The following is a 17,595-nucleotide window of genomic DNA, read 5'->3' as shown; positions in this document are numbered from 1 at the left end:
TCTTAAGTTCTTCCATCTTTTTTTGAGTGCTGTTGATGTTTAGCTGAAGTATGTTGAGGGTTCTCATAGCATATTTCTCATCGAGATCCTGGACTGCATTTCTTGATGTGTTGGCTAACCTGGACACGGAAGTAAGTTTGTGATCAGAACAGATGCACTTCATGGAATTGAGTGTGTCAGAGCCCCGTTAGCCAGCAATTTTCAGGGTTTGATGTAACAATCCAAGTGGAAAAAATAAAAAGGGGTAGCAGGATTCTACAAAAGAAAACTTTGATAAGATATTGGAAAGTTTTGTGAGTTTGATGTAATAATCCAAGTGAGAAAAAAAAAAAAAAAAAAAAGTGGTAACAGGATTTGACAAAAGAAAAAGAAAACTTGGATAAGATACTAGGAAGTTTTCTGGGTTTGATGAGACCATCCAACTCTTAAAAAAAAAAAAAAAAAAAAAAATTCATGCTACCGTATTGGCACCTCTCCCTACAAAGCAAACCCCTACTTCTTGACACTTCCGCCGTGCACATGGGCAAATGTCTCAGATGTGGGATTTGACTTCTGCAAGATTATAGGGCCTTTATAAAGCCTTGATAAGACCACATCTGAATTATTGTGCGCAGATTTGGTCTTGCAGATTCCGAGGGGATAAAGAAGCTGTGGAAAGGGTGCAAAGAATAGTTATAAAGATTATATCCAGATTATGGGATTTAGATTATGAGGACAGATTGTGAGTATGTGGATTACAGACTCTGGTTAACAGGAGAAAGATGTCTATAACTTTTGAATGGGTGTTCTAGGATAAAATTTTTCTTAATATGGAAGGGTGGGAGAGAACACCGGGGGGGGGGTGCATCTGTGGAGGTTAAGATTGTTCACAGTCAAGAAAGAGATAAGAGCTAGATTTTTCTTTCATAGAGCAGTTTGTGAGTGGAATAGTTTGCCTTTAGGAGTGGTGAGTGCTAGTGTGAATGAATTTAAGAGGAAGCATGACAGCTGGTTTGGGTATTTATAGTCTTCCTCAATGAGTCATTGACTACTTCCTGGTAATAATAATAATAATTACTCACACTCCCAAGAATTAAGGGACTCTTTGAGGAAGGATTTTATACTCACTCCGAAGTAGTGAGTGCATTCACTCACCACTCTGAAAGAAAAATCTAGCTGTCATCCTTTCCTGACTTCGCTCATTCTCAACTTCCATGGATTCCCTCTCATCCTCTTCCCATCTTCGATAAAATGAAAAATTATATTTACTGATATCCTATATGACTTTCATAAGTTTGTAGATCTATCATAACACTCCTCCTTCTGTTTATCAATGTCTGCATACTGTCAATCTTTTCTCATAATTTACATTCCATAATTCCAATATCATTTTTTGTAACTCTCTGCACCTTCTAAGTTTCTTTGTCTCCTCAGAAATCAGGAAATAAGATCTGTGCACAGCTATCAATGTGACGGTTTTTTATTGATTTATTCTACAAAAACTTTATGACATCGGTGCCATGTGTGAGGTGCAGACAGGGTTTGAAAAAGAACTCTAGTGTTATTTTCCTTAAAGAGCTGGTGGTTCAAGTTGTTGGGAAACACATTATGAAGAAGGTTATCCCAGAAAACAGACGTAGGTAAAATAAGTGAGGAAGAAAAGCAGGTTCAATGAGTTTGCACTTGCATTGAAAAGGGTTGTTGGGCAACTACTGCTTTTGTTTGCACAAGCCAGCAATGGAGGAATAATATTTGCTAATTCACTGGAGCAGTGATCATGGAAGTACCTGTAGAAGAAGAATTAGAGCTGAAAGATTGCATATGTGAGATAGAGGGTGAAGTGAGCCTTTGAGGGAAATTTTTCTCCTGACCGCATCAAGAATTTTTAGAGTGGTCTTACATGCACCACCACCCCAAATGTGTGAACATCATTCTGAGGATGCATGGATTTGGGATTTATATAGGGTTAGTAGTTGAGGTGTAAAATAGCTTCTTGAGCAAAAAAGAATAGCTAGTTTTTTAGAGAGAGAGAGGAAGCTGTTGATGTGAAGTGTCAGCAGAGGCTGGAGGTAAGTGTCAGTCTAAGGAGAGAGATCTGATCCTGTCTGGTGATGTATGTGTTATGTCACCAGACAGGATCAGATCGGATTAGGGAAGGTGAGCTGAGAACGATTTTGTGAGAGAAAAGACAGGACTGGATTTGGGTGACATTAGAGGTAACCAGGTTATCCTTACCCTACTGAAGGATAGTATGAGGATAAGTGTTAAAGGCACTGGTTACAGATTATCTTGATGCTTGGGATGTCTGAGAACTATATAGTTTGTGAAAGGAGTAGGATGAATGGAGTGTGCTAATGTTGACAAAGCTGTGAATAGGATTGGTAGTGATCGAGAGTAGGTCATTCATGTATATGAAAAAGAAGGTAGTGAAAAAATGGAGCCCTGAGGCACTCCTATATTAGTAGCAAAGATCAAAGAAAGGATGCTGTCCATCATGACATACAATAAACGACCAAAGAGAAAGTTGGATATCTATCACAAAGTGTGGTAGGTAGACCCAAGGAAGGCAGTCTGCAAAGCAGGCCTTGATGCCCATCATGATCAAAAGCCTTGAAAATGTCAATACTGCTGCAAGCAATGTCAGCACCACAACTCTTCATCACAAGCTGAAAACATGGGTTTCCATGGCCACAGACAAGCCCTAACATCAGCAAGGGCAGTGCTGAGTCGGTTGGCGCAGTGTAAGGCTCACCACAATTGTACTCTAGAGCAGGGAAAATGTGTTTTCTGTAGTGATGAATCAAGCTTCACCATCTAATAGTCCAACAAATAAGTCTAGGTTTGGCAGATACCAGGAGAACATTGCCTGTCTGAATGTGTTGTTCTATGAAGTTTCATTGAGGAGGAATCATGGTCTGGGGCTATTTTTCGTGGTTCAGGCTGAGGTCTGTATTTCCATTGATGAGGAATCTTAATGCAGAGGTCTATAATGATATCCTAGACAATTCCGTGCTTTCAACTTTTGGGTGCAGTAATTTCCTGAAGGACCTTTCCTTTGTCATCATGACAAAGCCCCCATTCACAAAGCGAGATCTGTGCAGGAATGGTTTGATGAGATGACCATTGATGAACTTGATTGGTTTGCACAGAACCCTGATATCAACTCCATCAATGAATTGGAATATCAGTTTTGTGAGCCTGACCAAATCACCTGACATTTGTGACCAGTCTTGTTAATGAGTGGAAATTACTGCAGCAACATGCTAAAATTTAGTAGGAAGCCTTCCCTGAAGATTGTCGGATGTTATAGTGGCAAAAGATGACCTACCCTATATTAAAGCGAGAGGCAGGATGAGCAGGTGTTCAGATATTTATGATCAGTTAGTATGGCTAGAAATAGAACAGGAGAAGTAAAAGAAATAATGTGGAAACAGAACAGAGAAATTTTGGGGAAATAGAACAAAAGAAATCATAGGTAACGGAACAAAGGATATAGTATATTGACAACAGAACACAGAAGATTGGTAGGAACTGTGTGAAGCACATGAACCGACAGTATGAAAAAGTAAAAATGCAAAATAATACTGGGAGAGAAAACATTGAAGGATATGAAATTATAAAAATGAACATCCAGAATTAATACTTTAATTACAGAATGTTAGATTAGCTTAAATTAATGTCACTTATCTGAAATCTTCACAATAAACTAGATATGTGCAGCCTGTGCTCTTAAAATTAGTAATAACTAACCTGAGAACTTCAGTAGTCAGTCAGATTGGTTTCTTCCAATTACAAAGAGAAAGGGAACAGAAATGATGAACATTAGTCAACCTGAAGGGAGGGGAAAAGTGATAGATACAGATTTTGTGACTGTACTGCTGGTGTAAATTCACTTTCTTCTCTTAGAACTGGAAATTAAAGAAATATTGCTCGATATAGTGTTTCTTTAATTTGAGTTTTACTGAAACAAGTAAAAGTTATGATATTTGTTTAGGTAGCAGCTTATTTTGTGTTTGAAAAACTCTTTATCTATAAGATAAAAAAATATATAAATTTCTGATTTAGAATTTTTTGAGTTTTTACCTAAATTCTCGATTTTAGCATGAAGTCAACCGCTAGACAACACAAATTCGTTGAATGTTGAAACTGTAAAATTGAAAGATATTTGATGCCGAACATGTATGTGGACTGTCAAAAATACATAACTTGGATGTTCCTTCATGGCAGTGGTCAACTATATCGGCTATCCTACATATGAATTGTCAAAATATTTATCGAACCTACTCTCCAAGAATGGGAAAAGCTCCTTAAAAACCTCAACAAAGGCAGACAACAATGCAAAAGTGAAAGACCTTCCACCTTTACAGCTCTGACATCGTATCGAGCTTTGACTCTGTTTCCCTATTCACCAATGTTGTTAGATATCATTATTCAGCTGCTCTCTAAAGACTTTCCAGCTGACAACCTTAAATTATTTGACTTAGCTGTACATTCCAGATACTTTTCCTGGCAAGGTAATCTATACAAGCAGGTTGAAGATTTGCAGTATGGGTGTACCCAGGTCATGACTTCTATCATATTATTTTATGTAACACTTAGGAGAACATCTCTTCACTACTATCATCCCCTGTCCTCCACTTGGTTGCTTCAGCTTAACGATGTGTTTGCTGTTTGGCCATACACAAATTGAGAATAAGATAGTTTCATAGATAATCTTTTTCCAAGAATAAAATTTATGTTCCAACTGTTCCTCTGAAGAAACACTTAGACTAGAATATAATCTGTAAAAGACAACATGATTTTGATCAGTTATTTTTTCATCTAATCTACACTGCTTCTAAGACAATTATTCTCATATTATTACCCAGCATCTGATATTAAGAGAATTTCTATTCCTTATATAAAAGACATTTTTGAATGCATCTCAATTTGTTTTAAATAATTTGAATTCCAAACAACCTTCAAACCAATAAACAAGATTTCTTTGATCCTGTGTTCTGCTAAAGACAAACTTCCCCACTTAACTTACCTGGGAATATACTAGATCCTTGTTCTTACAATCTCTCCTATTTTGGCCATACTGATCATACCATAGACACAATTAGAGTATATGAATTACATCTCCAAGCCAGGAAATCTGGTCTTGCAGAACATGGTGGACAAAACCTTCTTCACACACCTCCCTTCAAATCTGAAAGACTCTTCAAAGAATGTTATCAAGTTCTTTGCAGTCAACCCATTCTTAACTGGAATAATGGTCTAAAAATTTCTAAATTCTGGAAATAGCGACTTTGGACTCTAAGTAATCCAGAAGTCGATTGTAATACAGGGTGACCATAAATTAACTTTCCCTCTTTGGAGGTATCTGTAGCTAAAACTAACACACAGAATGAGACCACATTTTATATTGAGACTTTCGAAGGCATGGGGAGATGAATTCCACAAAAAAAAAAAAAAGATTTAGTACCAAAAGTCGCCAATAGGGAAAATTTTGGAACCAAAAGCAGTCAAATATTTGCAGTAAACACCGGTAAAAAGGATTATGCAAATTTTACTGTGTGTGCATGACAGCAGCGCCACCAATTCCACTTAAAAAGGGATTGGGAATGTTTAGGCAGTTATTTGAATGACTGACGAATTGTGCTCATTATGCATCATATCTTGCCTCAGCGTGCTTCACTTGTTAAGTTGTTTTACTTTAAACACTTAAACAATGCAATGCTGTAGCGGCCCTTCGAGAATTTAGAATGCTTCATAACCTGCGTACAGGTCCTATGTCAGCTGTAGCGCTGAGAGCTATGATTAAGAAGTATGAAGAAACTGGATCACTAGGAGTTAGACCTGGCAGAGGACGGAAAGCAGTGTAAGAAGAGACAGTAACAGACATTGCTACTGCGGTGTTCAATGACACAGGGACCAGTGCTGATCCAAGTGCTCATGCTAGGTTGCAAACTTGATACGACTTATGGTGTAGTCTGGAAAATCTTACGGAAAATGCTTCACTTCTATCTGTATAAGTTCGGTCGTGTGCAAGCACTAACTACCGCAGATTATAATAAGTGCGGTGTTCGACGACACAGGGACCAGTATTGGTCCAAGCACTCATGCCATAGATGGCAAACTTAATATGGCTTATGGTACAGTCTGGAAAATCTTATGGAAAATGCTTCACTTCTATCTGTATAAGTTCAGTCATGTGCAAGCACTAACTAGCGCAGATTATGATAACTGCATGACCTTCGTGCTAATGTTTCTTGCCTGAATGGAGGTCGACAATGACTGGCCTTGGAGAATATTGTGGGGTGATGAGGCTCATTTTTATCTGAATAGGTCGGTCAACACTCACAACTGCAGAATTTGGGCATTTGAACATCCCCAAGCGATCCAGCAAGTACCACTGTATTCCCCAAAAATAACCGTGTGGTATGGCTTCACAGCCGATTTCATAATAGGACCATACTTTTTTGAGCGTATTACCCGTACAGGTCCTCCTGTAACCTGCTCCATTACTGGAGAGATTTATTGATGAATGCTGGAAAATTTTGTCATTCCTGCATTGCAGCAAAGACAATGTTTGGACTCCATAATTTTTATGCAGGATGGAGCACGACACACATTGAACATTCAGTACAGCACCTTTTACGCCAGCATTTTAGTAATGAGAGGGTTATCAGTCAGTTCTTTCCGATGGCATGGCCTGATCCCTGGACATCACTCCATGTGACTTTTGGCTGTGGGGGTGTATGTTGGTGGCATTCCCAACTTGCATGTCTTGAAAGAGAACATAAAACGGGTTGTTATGAACATCCAGTCCGGCTCCTTACGCTCAGCTGTAGAGCATGTCGCACACTGGATGCAATTTGTTGTACACAAGAAAGGTCAGCACATTGAAAATCGTGTATGTGGTCCAGGGGACCATGATTCTGATGAATAAAACATTATTTCCTGTGAGTTCAATCACTACATTAATTTCTGTCCCTCTTGCAGGTTGTTGTTTTAGTTTTTAATTATTATTATTCTTATCATTGTAACGCGCCACATATCCAGCTGGAATGAGTGATGCGGCTGTTGCTTACACCGTCGAAATGTTATCATTCCATTTTATCTGCCTTTAATGTAATTATCCGCTTGTTTTTCGGTTTTGCTAGTGCCAAAATTTCCACTATAGGCTACTTTTGGTACTAAATATTTTTTTCGCGGAATTCATCTTCCCATGCCTACAAAAGTCTCGATATAAAATTTGGTCTCATTCCGTTTATTGGTTTTAGCTACAGATGCCTCCAAAGAGGGAAAGTTATTTTATGGCCACCCTGTATATATCTGCAATCATCATCATGCATATCAAGGATTTAGGCCTAACGTGGCCTGTTCCGGCCTTAGAAATCATCGTTGAATCTTTTAAGAGGATGTCCTGGTTTTCTTTTTCCTAATAGCTTGTACTTTAAGGCTTGTTTTGGTAATCAGCATATATCTGCAATGTTTTCACAATTATTTATTTGTTATTGTTGTTATTATTTTTTTTTGGTTTGCACCCCCTTATACCTTTATTGACCATTTGTTATTGTTTTCATCAACTTATTTGCATGTATTTACAGTAATCTACAATTTATCTGACCCTTCAATTATCAGAATGGCTAGTTCTGAGAATTGAAGTTCATTTAAGCAGTGCTCTACCAGAAGTCATTTGACAGGCAATGATCATCTAATTGAAGTGTTGTGAAGGTCAGATAAATCACAGATTACTGTAGCTACACACACACATACTTTCTTATAGCACTTTGTCTCCTATTGTTGTTTGCATTTGTACTTTTTCATGTTGTCAGTTCATGTACTTTATGTATCTGCTCATTTCTTTGCATTTATGTATCTGCCCATCTCCTCAGTGTGCCATTTTCTTTGTTCTGTTTACCATATTTCTTTATATGTGCTATGGATTTCCTTTTGGTATATTTTCCACTATTTCCTTTGTCTCCTGATTATGACATCATTTCATTCAATTTGCTTTAGTGAAGGGGTTCAATTTTTACTGTTTGTGATAGTGAACTTAAAATAGCATTAGTTCTGTGTGACTTAGGACAGGACATTCTCTGTAGTTATTTTGTTCTAGTGTTATTCACTATAGTGCTTGTTTACTCTATTGTGATATTGGACATCTACAAAGATGAAATGCCTTTGGCACTCCAGAAACTTAATTTTTTTGCTGGAGTTGTTCATTCTATTTACAAAGTTTTCAAGGGTTTCATGACATATGTTTATATGCCAAACTATTGGTTTAACTTATTACACTGCAGTTATAAAGATAGTAAATATTTGCTTATTTCTTTTTGCTTTTAGCATCATTTGCATTCAGTATTTTTTTTTCTTCAACAGCAATTAATTAATATATTTTATATTTCAGTGAATTATGTGAAACTTGGTATCATTTAATGGTATCAACTCTCTTGTACACAGATCCATGCATTGCTGTACATGAATTAAGTATATATGCAGGAGTAAGTATTTCTGTTTACATATATTTTTCACGTGTATGTAAATTAATTATTCTTTTAATTGAATAATTGTAATCTCCCAGGAAACTTAGATCTGTGGCCTAGAGCATTGCGACAAGTTGATAAAGAAGAGAGAAACACATGTGTATATATTATGTAATGTTAAATTAATTAGTTTTTTTAATGTATTTTGCTATATTCTGTGCAGACTTAAGAGAGTAAAGACTGTTCGTATTAGAGCTGCTCAATTAATGTGTTTAATAAAATTTTCTTTGAAATCAGTTTCATTACAAATTAATTCTACTCTAAATGAAAGTTAGATACCCCTCCCCTTTGTTAATTAACAAAAAATTCGTGATTGGTATGGATCAAGGATATGCAAAACGAAACCATGGAGTAATGAGACATGTTTTATGCTCTTCCAGTCTTGGATGTGTTTGGGTTTGGAGAATACGTTTCACATGAGTGTGGTGTCCCCCACACCGAAGTTTAGAAGAGGCAGTGTAATGATGTGGGGTTGCTTCTGATAGTACAAATGTGAATTCTTAGCTTCAGGAGCACCTGTAACACAGGTAGCCTGCACAGAGAGCATATATACACAAGAAAGAAGTTTACTGATAATATGAAATCATTATATATTTTTTCAAATATTTCAGAAGATAGCAACTGATTGTCCATCATCATTAACATAATAGGCAATTGTGTTTCACATTCATAGGAGGGACTGCAACCTGGAGGATAATATTTGACTGGTTTAATCGTGAGTAGTGATGTAATGTTATCTGAGGGAGATATACAGGTTGGTCATGGAGCATGGGATTTTGATTTACAGAAAAAAAAAAGTACAAAATTCTGCATCATTCTGATAAGACTGAAGTGCTATGGATCTCACCTTACTGGAATGTGCAGTTCTAGATCAATCTTTACTATCACCCACATGGTGACACTAATGCCATACTTTGAGAATTCTGGCATTTGAAGAATAGGAGAAAAGGTCCAATGACAATAAATCTTAGAATAATGATTTTCCGATTTGAAAATAGCGGAATTTTAGTAGTGAGGGCAGGATAAGGGCACAAATAGATTATTTCTCAACAAGTTGATGAAGTGGCAACTGCCAATGTGGAACACAGAATGAATAATGCACAAGGGTTCAGCAGCTCAGACAATACTGAGGCAACTGGGCCTCCCATACTCAACTGTTGAAAATCCTGCATCGAATGCTGACGTTCCCCATCCCTCTCACACACACACAAGATCTCCCTTACTTAAGCTTTTCCCCATGCAGATGTGGAAACTTGACTCCAGTTTGTCCTGACGTTCTTAGCTCGAACAAAAGTGGATGATGCATGGTGGTGGAAGATCTTGTGGAGTAACAAGGTTTATTTTTATCCACACAATACTGTTAACTCACACAAATGCTACATTTGGGCCGCAATTAATTCTCATGTCCATCAGATTACCTTTACACTTGCTGAAAGTCACAGTGTGGTGGGGTTTCACCTCATCATTTATTATCAGTCCATACTTTTTTGAAGAACTTCGCCTGACAAGACAAGTGACTTATATCATCTCTGCTGTCAGGTATCAAGAGATGCTACGCAACTTTGTTGTTCCGCAACTGCAGCAGAAAAGATACCTTGACTCGATTATATTCAATCAGGATGGAGCATCACCTTACATTGGAACAACATCTGTAAATTATACGAACATGAAAATTGATTAGTTTGTCTTTTCTAGCCATTACTGTTCATTTAATGTCCATTTGGCTTAGTGCCAAATGCCTTTGGTTGCAGAATTTCGTACTATTTTTTATCTTCTGTTAAATCAAAATCCCATATTCCAGAGTGTACTCACACCAAGTTTGGATGAATTTTGTTCAATATATTTGTCACTAAAGGGCTTTGAACGTCTCTTTAATTGTGGCCACCCTGTATTTCTGTGTGTGTGTGTGTGTGTATATATATATATATAATTTTTTTAAACTTTTCTTAACATTTTAAAAAATATTCTAAACTTTCCCTAAGAGATGGTCATTCTGATTGAAATCGGGTTGATACCTTGATTTGATGTGTTCCTTAAATAAACATCTGTATTTTGAACAGTTTTTTTTTTCCTCAAACGAGCATCAAATCAAAGGATTCTGTAAATATGAGACATTTTATTGGACCATGATTTTTTATATAAATATATGTATAAAATCAACCAGTTTCGCCAGCTTGGGTCTCTCTAGCTTCTTCAGGACGAGAATGGTTACATTAACATTAAATGCTACAACAGAAGAATGCAGTAACGACCTTAAAATCAGTTTTAAAAAAATGGAAAAGGACGTGCGACAGAGCATAAAGCGTGGAGAATTAATCATTGTTAGTAGATCGTGTGTTTTATAGTTTTTCGCGTAATTCAGTTCTGCTGAACATAGTGAATTTATTATCATCATTATCAAATTCCTGACATGTACCCTAAGAGATGTATGGGATATGATAGTACTACATGAAAAATTTACATCATTACTAACTTCCTATCTACAATTTTCCTCCAAATCAGTCAGTTACTTGTAAAGACTCCAACATTATCAGATCTTATATTTCTATCGTCTAAGGCACTTTGTACCATATCAATCCATCTATATCTTGGTCTTCCTCTGGGGCGTTTTCCTGCCAACCTGGCAGAGAACACTTGTTTTGCTAATATTTGCTAATAATCACATAAAGGACGTCAGCGAATCTATTCGACTGCAAAAACAGAGGGTGAAAGAGATGATAATCGTGGCAGGAACGAATGATTTGAAAGAGGACAAAATGGAAATGATAGAGGATGTGAGGGAGTTATTTGAGGTAGCAAAAGAGAAGAGTGAGAGAGTTAGGATGGTGAGTATCTTACCGCGGTATGACAGCGAAGTGTTTAGAAGGAGGGCCATAATTGCCAATGACTTTATGCGTGGATTATGCATGGAGAGTGGTGTTGAATTTGTGGATGTGTGGAATAAGTTCGATGGGCGAAAGGACTTATATAAGATGGATGGGTTACATTTGAATGGAGTTGGTGTACGGAGACTTGAAAAAGTGTTGATGAATGATGTGGAAGTGGATGTACAGACTCAGGGAAACTAGATTTATTAAGGGGGGGGGTAGATATGCAGACTTTAGGGAGGCAGTTAAATGTATGAATGAGTATATTATGCCCGAGCGAGTACGACGGACAACAAATCAGAATGGGATAGTTAGTATAAAGCATCAAAGTAGGGATGGGACAAATGGGCTTCTGCGATTCATGTACACTAATGCCAGGAGTATTAGGAACAAGAAGGAAGAGTTTTTGGCCATGGTTGGCACTTCCAGGCCACAGGTTGTTGGTATTAGTGAAACATGGCTGACAGAAGATGATAAAGCTAGTGGGATTGAATGCGATGGGTATAGCGTGTTCAGGAGTGACAGGGTGAATAAAAAGGGGGGAGGAGTGTTATTGATGATAGCTGATGAGCTTCAGCCAAGGAGTGTAGAAGTTGAACTGCAGGATGGGGAAAAAAGCACATTTGAGGCTCTTTGGTGTGAGATAGAATCTAGCAGAACAAAATATACAATTGGGTGCTGCTATAGACCAGGTGATGGAATAGATGGTGGGGATAGTATGCATAAGCAAATAGAAGAAATGAGTGGAGAGGGTAATTATTATGGGTGATTTCAATTATGGTAACATTGACTGGAAAGAGGAGAGGGCACATGGGAGGAAGGAATTGGATTTTATGCGGTTATTAAGAGACAACTATCTACGGCAACATGTAGTGGAAAATACCAGGGGGCAGAGAGTGCTGGACTTAGTAATTGCAACTGAGAATGTGGCTGTAACGAACATGACCATGTTGCCACCAATTGGTGAGAGTGACCATGAGGTCATGACTTGGGAGGTGGCTAAAGGAGTCGAATTTACAATTAAGACAGGGTACATGTGAAATTACCAGCTGGTAAGTATGACAAGCTTAGGTGTGTGCAATGCCATGGCATGTAAAATTGCAAGGGCTGGATGTGATAGTGCATGGGAAGTGGTTAAGAACTGTTTGCAGGAGGCAATGGTTGACTGTATACCAAGAGGCCGAATAATAAATCAAGTAGGGGTTAAATGGATGAATAACACTATTAAGCTTGAGCTGCAAAAAAAGAAACAATTGTGGAGGGAATTTAAGGAGAAGGGTGACCATCAGGCGCAGGAACAGTATAAAGCTCAGGCCAGGATGGTAACAAGGGTGGTAAGAAAAGCAAAAGCAGATTACGAAAGGAAATTGGCCACGCAGGCTAAAGAGAATCCCAAACAGTTTTTTCAATATATTGCAAGTAAAAGGAAAAATGCTCATGGTAGAATGATCTTAAAAAATGCTGAGGGTAGGAAGGTAACCGAATCAGTCGATATTGTGGAATTACTGAGCGAGCACTTTGCAAGAGTATATCATCCAGGTGGTGACTTTGTAGGAATGGAAGAACCAACAGCTTATACTGGAATTGTGATGAATGAAGTAGAGGTAACTAGTCTATTACAGAACCTCAATGTCAATACATCTGTGGGATTGGATGGTATACCAGCTCATGTCGTACGTGAAGCGGCTAAAGAATTGTCAGTGCCCTTGACCATTTTGTTTAATTTGAGCCTCAGGACTGGGTCACTCCCAAGGGGGTGGAAAGAGGGGAAAATGGTTCCGCTGCACAAAGGTGGTTCCAAGGCTGCTGTTGAAAATTACCGGCCAATCAGCATAACAGGAATCATTATCAAGGTCTTAGAGAAAATAGTCAAGAGGAAAATACAAGATTCGATAGAAGAAAATGGGATACTGTATCGGGGACAGCATGGTTTTGTGAAGGGTAGGTCATGCCTCAGTAACTTGCTCACGTATTATAACACAGTGATGGCTGAACTGGATAAGGGTAATGGGTTTACAGTGATTCTACTGGACCTTGCTAAGGCCTTTGACAGGATACCACATGAAATTCTAATCAGTAAATTGCAGCATATGGGGATGGACATAGGGTTGGTGAGATGATTGGAGGGTGGTTGACGGAGAGATATCAGAGAGTGGTTTACTCAGGAGTAGAGTCCACAAGACAGCCTTGACTAGTGGTGTGCCACAAGGATCTGTTCTTGGACCACTGCTGTTTAATTTGTTCATAAATGATATAGGAAAGGATCTGAGCGGAACAGTTCATTTGTTTGCGGATGATGCGAAGTTGGGTAGGGCAATAGTGAATGCAGATGACGTCAAAATTTTGAAGGATAATTTGGATAGATTGGAAGTCTTGGCTAAGGAGAATGGATGTCAATTTAATGTGGCAAAATGTAAGGTTATGCATTTTGGGGTGAAAAGATTGGCGGCAGTTTACTGCATTGGTGGAACCGTGCTCCAGGAAATTGATTAGGCACGAGATTTAGGAGTGTTGGTGGATAAGGAATTGAAATTTAGGGGACACATTGCAAAAGTGACCAAATCAGCTCATCAAATCACTTGGTTGCTGAAGAATACGTTGACAAGCAGAGACAAGCATGTTATTGTTCCTCTGTATCGAGCGTTGCTAAGACCCCATCTCGACTACTGTGCTCAGATTTGGTCACCTAGGTTTCTTCTTGATCGGGAGGAGGTGGAGAGGATCCACAGGCGAGTGACCAAGATGATAGCAGGTCTGTGGAATGAACCTTATGAGAACAGGTTGAGGATTTGTGGGTTTCAAAAATTGGTTGATAGGAGGAGGGGAGATATGATTGAGACATTCAAATTACTGAAGGGTTTCTATAAAATTAATCCGAAGATATTTTTGAGAACAGGGCTGGTTGTGGGAGGGCTAGGGGACATCCATGGAAACTGGGCAAAAGTGTGGTTAGTAAAGGTGTTAGAGCTGGATTCTTTACTTTTAGAGTAGTGAAAGAGTGGAATGCGCTCCCTGAGTCTGTGGTGGATGCTGTGACAGTGAATGAGTTTAAGACGAGGTGTGATAGATACTGTATGAATGTTGAATAGTTGTAATGAATATGATTTGGGCCTCCCTCGATGAGTCTAATAACTCCCTGGAGTTGTCCATAATAATAGTAATAATAATAATAATAATAATAATAATAATAATCTTTCCTCGCACATTTTGTTTAAGTGACCATACCAACTGAAATTAGCTCTGCTAACGCATTCTTGCATGCTAACAATATCAAGTTCTTTCCTCATATCCTCATTTTTAATATGATATTGCCATTGATGCCTTCTGTTTCACGCCTCTAATCTTTCTCAGGACTCTCATATCTGCGGTCTCTTGTCTTTGGTCAAGTGTTTTACTTCTGAACCAGCTCTCAGATCCATAAGTTAAACTGGTTTGAATATTGTCTTGTATACAGCTAATTTTGTGTTCCGACTAATTTCTCTCTTATTCCATATGAATTTATTCAGTTGACTTCCTACCATATCAGCTTTGTTGATGCTGTTGTCTATTTCCATATTTAATTTACCATTTTCAGTAAAAATCGTGCCTAAGTAGCTGAAATGTTTTACTTGTTCCAGAGGTTCTCCATTCACAATGCAGTTGACAATTTCAACGATTCTACCTATTTTCATTGTCTTTGAGTTTTTATTGCTGACCTTCATACCATATCTATTACAATGCTTATTCAATTTAGTCAGGGAATCTTGCAAACTTGTAGCAGATTTATTTAGAAGTATAACATCATCCGCAGAAAGCAAAGAGCTGACATTAACATCTCCAATTCTGATATCATGTTTAATATCACTTTCTTTCATAATGTGATTGATATAGATAATGAATAACACATGGGATAATATACAGGAAGTACAGGAATATGGTTCAATTAACATTGAATCATCTTCCTGTACTACCTTCAATTCTAGCTGCTGACTTGCAAATCAAATAAAGACTAAGTATTGCTTGATATAATACTCCATTAACACCATATAACTGTGTATTGAATAGCTTCTCTCTTGGCACCTTGTTATATCCCTTTTCCAGATCGACAAAACTTAAATACAGATCTTTGTTATATTCCCATGCTTTCTCAACTATTTGTCATTAAGTGAGGATCTGATCCTGACAGCTTCTATTTTGTCAGAATCCAGCTTGTTCTTCACCAAGCTTTTCTTCCACAATTCTTCTCAACCGTCTTGCCAGTAGGGAAATACTCTGTAATTCTCACATTCAGTTTTATTTCCCTTTTTATATATGGGTACTACCACAGCTCTACTCCAATCATTGGGAATTCATCCCTCTGTCCAGGCTTTCTGAACTATGCAGTGCAGCCACTATAAGACTTTTATACCACCATACTTCAGCATTTTTGGTTGAATATCATCTACTCCTGCTGCCTTTCCACATTTCAAGCCTTTGATGGCTTTTTCTACTTCAAGTATGGATATGTACAGGGTGTTCGGGATAAATTTGACATATTTATAATTAATTATATTTTTCCGTAAGTTACATGTATTAACACACACTTCTCTTCATTTAAAAGTTTGGACCCTTCTTCATTCATATACAAGATGTCAGAAAGGATGGATAGCTGGAACCCACCTGAATCATGGAAGAGAATAACTTGTATCATGATGATTCGTGCCCGCCATCAAAATAAGGATATTACGACTGCTGCCCAATGCTCCCTGAATACAGTAAAAACAATCAGGCATGAACTAGAGACTTGCAATGGTGACTACGAGGATGTAGCAAGAAGAAAGATCCCTAGCAGACGATCTGATTGCGTTCGTACAGCAGAATTCCTCGCAAATCTGCAGGAACAGGTGTTGAAGAACCCTGGTATTGGAATTCGGGCTTTGTTCGTGGAGTTGCTAACTGTAGTCAAGCCCTGGATAACAAGGGTAGCCAATGGTAGGCCGTATGTATGGCAGCAGGATTCGGCCCCTTGCCACACCTCTGGGAAAAGTCAAAAATGGTTGTCTGAAAATTTCTACGACTTCACCAGTCCAAATGTTTGGCCTCCAAACTCCCCAGACCTTAACCCCATGGATTATTTTGTATGGGGCGCAGTTGAAAAAGACACCAATCGCACTTCCAGTAATACAAAAGCCCAGTTAATGGATAAAATTAAAACAGTTTTAGCGGCCCTTCCCAGGGAGACTGTAGCATCAGCTTGTTCGAGGTTCCGAAGCAGAATTGAAGCTGTGATCGATGCTAATGGTGGTTATTTTGAGTAAATCTTGTTGATAGTATTGTAATTAACTCTGCCTGTAATGTTTTTTTGTCAATTCATTAAATTTAATAGATACAAAGAAGATTTTCTTTTTCCTTACGAAACTGTCAAATTTATCCCGAACACCCTGTATTTCTGACTGTATACCTGTTGAGTGTTTTTTACCACTGTGCTATCACTGCTTGTTTCATTTAGCAATTTTTCGTAGTAATTACTCCATACTTCAAGGATATCTTTTTCCCCTGTTTTCATGTCACCTTTATCATCTCTAACTCCTTTTACAGTACTCTTTCCTATATTTCTGAGTTTCTTCAACAACCTCCAGAATATCTTACCACCTTCTTGATATTTATTTTCTATGTTCTTGCCAAAGTCCTCCCATAACTTTTGTTTAGCTAGTTTTACACAGTGTTTCGCTTTCTTATATTTGTCTCTTTATTCTCTAAGAGCAAAAGCTCTTATCTTTTGATATGCCTTCTTCTTTTCCTTCACTGTCTCTTTAACTTCCTGTGTCCACCATGGTGTTCTGATTTTTCTATCCTTTCACACAAACTCACCACATGCCCCTCTGGCTGAATCAATCAGGGTTTTCTTCAAGGCTGGCCACTGAATCTCCAAGGTTTGGTTCCTTTTCTCAAACTCTTTCATTTTTTCTTCATTAATCTTTGTGTATTTTAGTCACATCTGAGAGCTGCTCAACTTTTATTCGCTTTAAAACTTTCTTACATGTTATTCTTTTCAATACGGAATTCAATTTTATCCTGCCTACGACTAAATAGTGATCTCTTCCAATTTCAAATCCTCTGTACACTCTGGTGTCCTGCACCAGGGAGAAAACGTCACTATCAACAATAACATAGTCAATGAGACTTTTCTGATTCCTTGCCTCTTCTCTCCATGTGAATTTGTGCAACATTTTTATGTTGGAACATGGTGTTAGTAA

General features: G+C 38.0%; 1 protein-coding gene across 2 annotated transcripts in view; it reads left to right on the top strand.

Moving 5' to 3' along the window:
- The window catches only part of Nup75 (nuclear pore complex protein Nup75), a 492,606-nt gene that overhangs the window by 247,696 nt on the left and 227,315 nt on the right, over positions 1 to 17,595 (top strand). For both annotated transcript variants that reach the window (XM_090404850.1, XM_090404851.1), the window contains exon 12: positions 8,378 to 8,471. In XM_090404850.1, the coding sequence (XP_090260976.1) occupies positions 8,378 to 8,471 (94 nt within the window). The remainder of the gene's footprint in view (positions 1 to 8,377; positions 8,472 to 17,595) is intronic.

Source organism: Typopeltis vanoorti, chromosome 15, assembly GCF_054136105.1.
Source record: "Typopeltis vanoorti isolate ZY-2024b chromosome 15, IOZ_Tvanoo_1.0, whole genome shotgun sequence".
In the NCBI taxonomy this organism is placed as follows: Eukaryota; Metazoa; Arthropoda; class Arachnida; order Uropygi; family Thelyphonidae; genus Typopeltis; species Typopeltis vanoorti.
The sequence above is the reverse complement of the archived record's forward strand: the minus strand, read 5'-3'. Positions and strand labels throughout refer to the sequence as shown.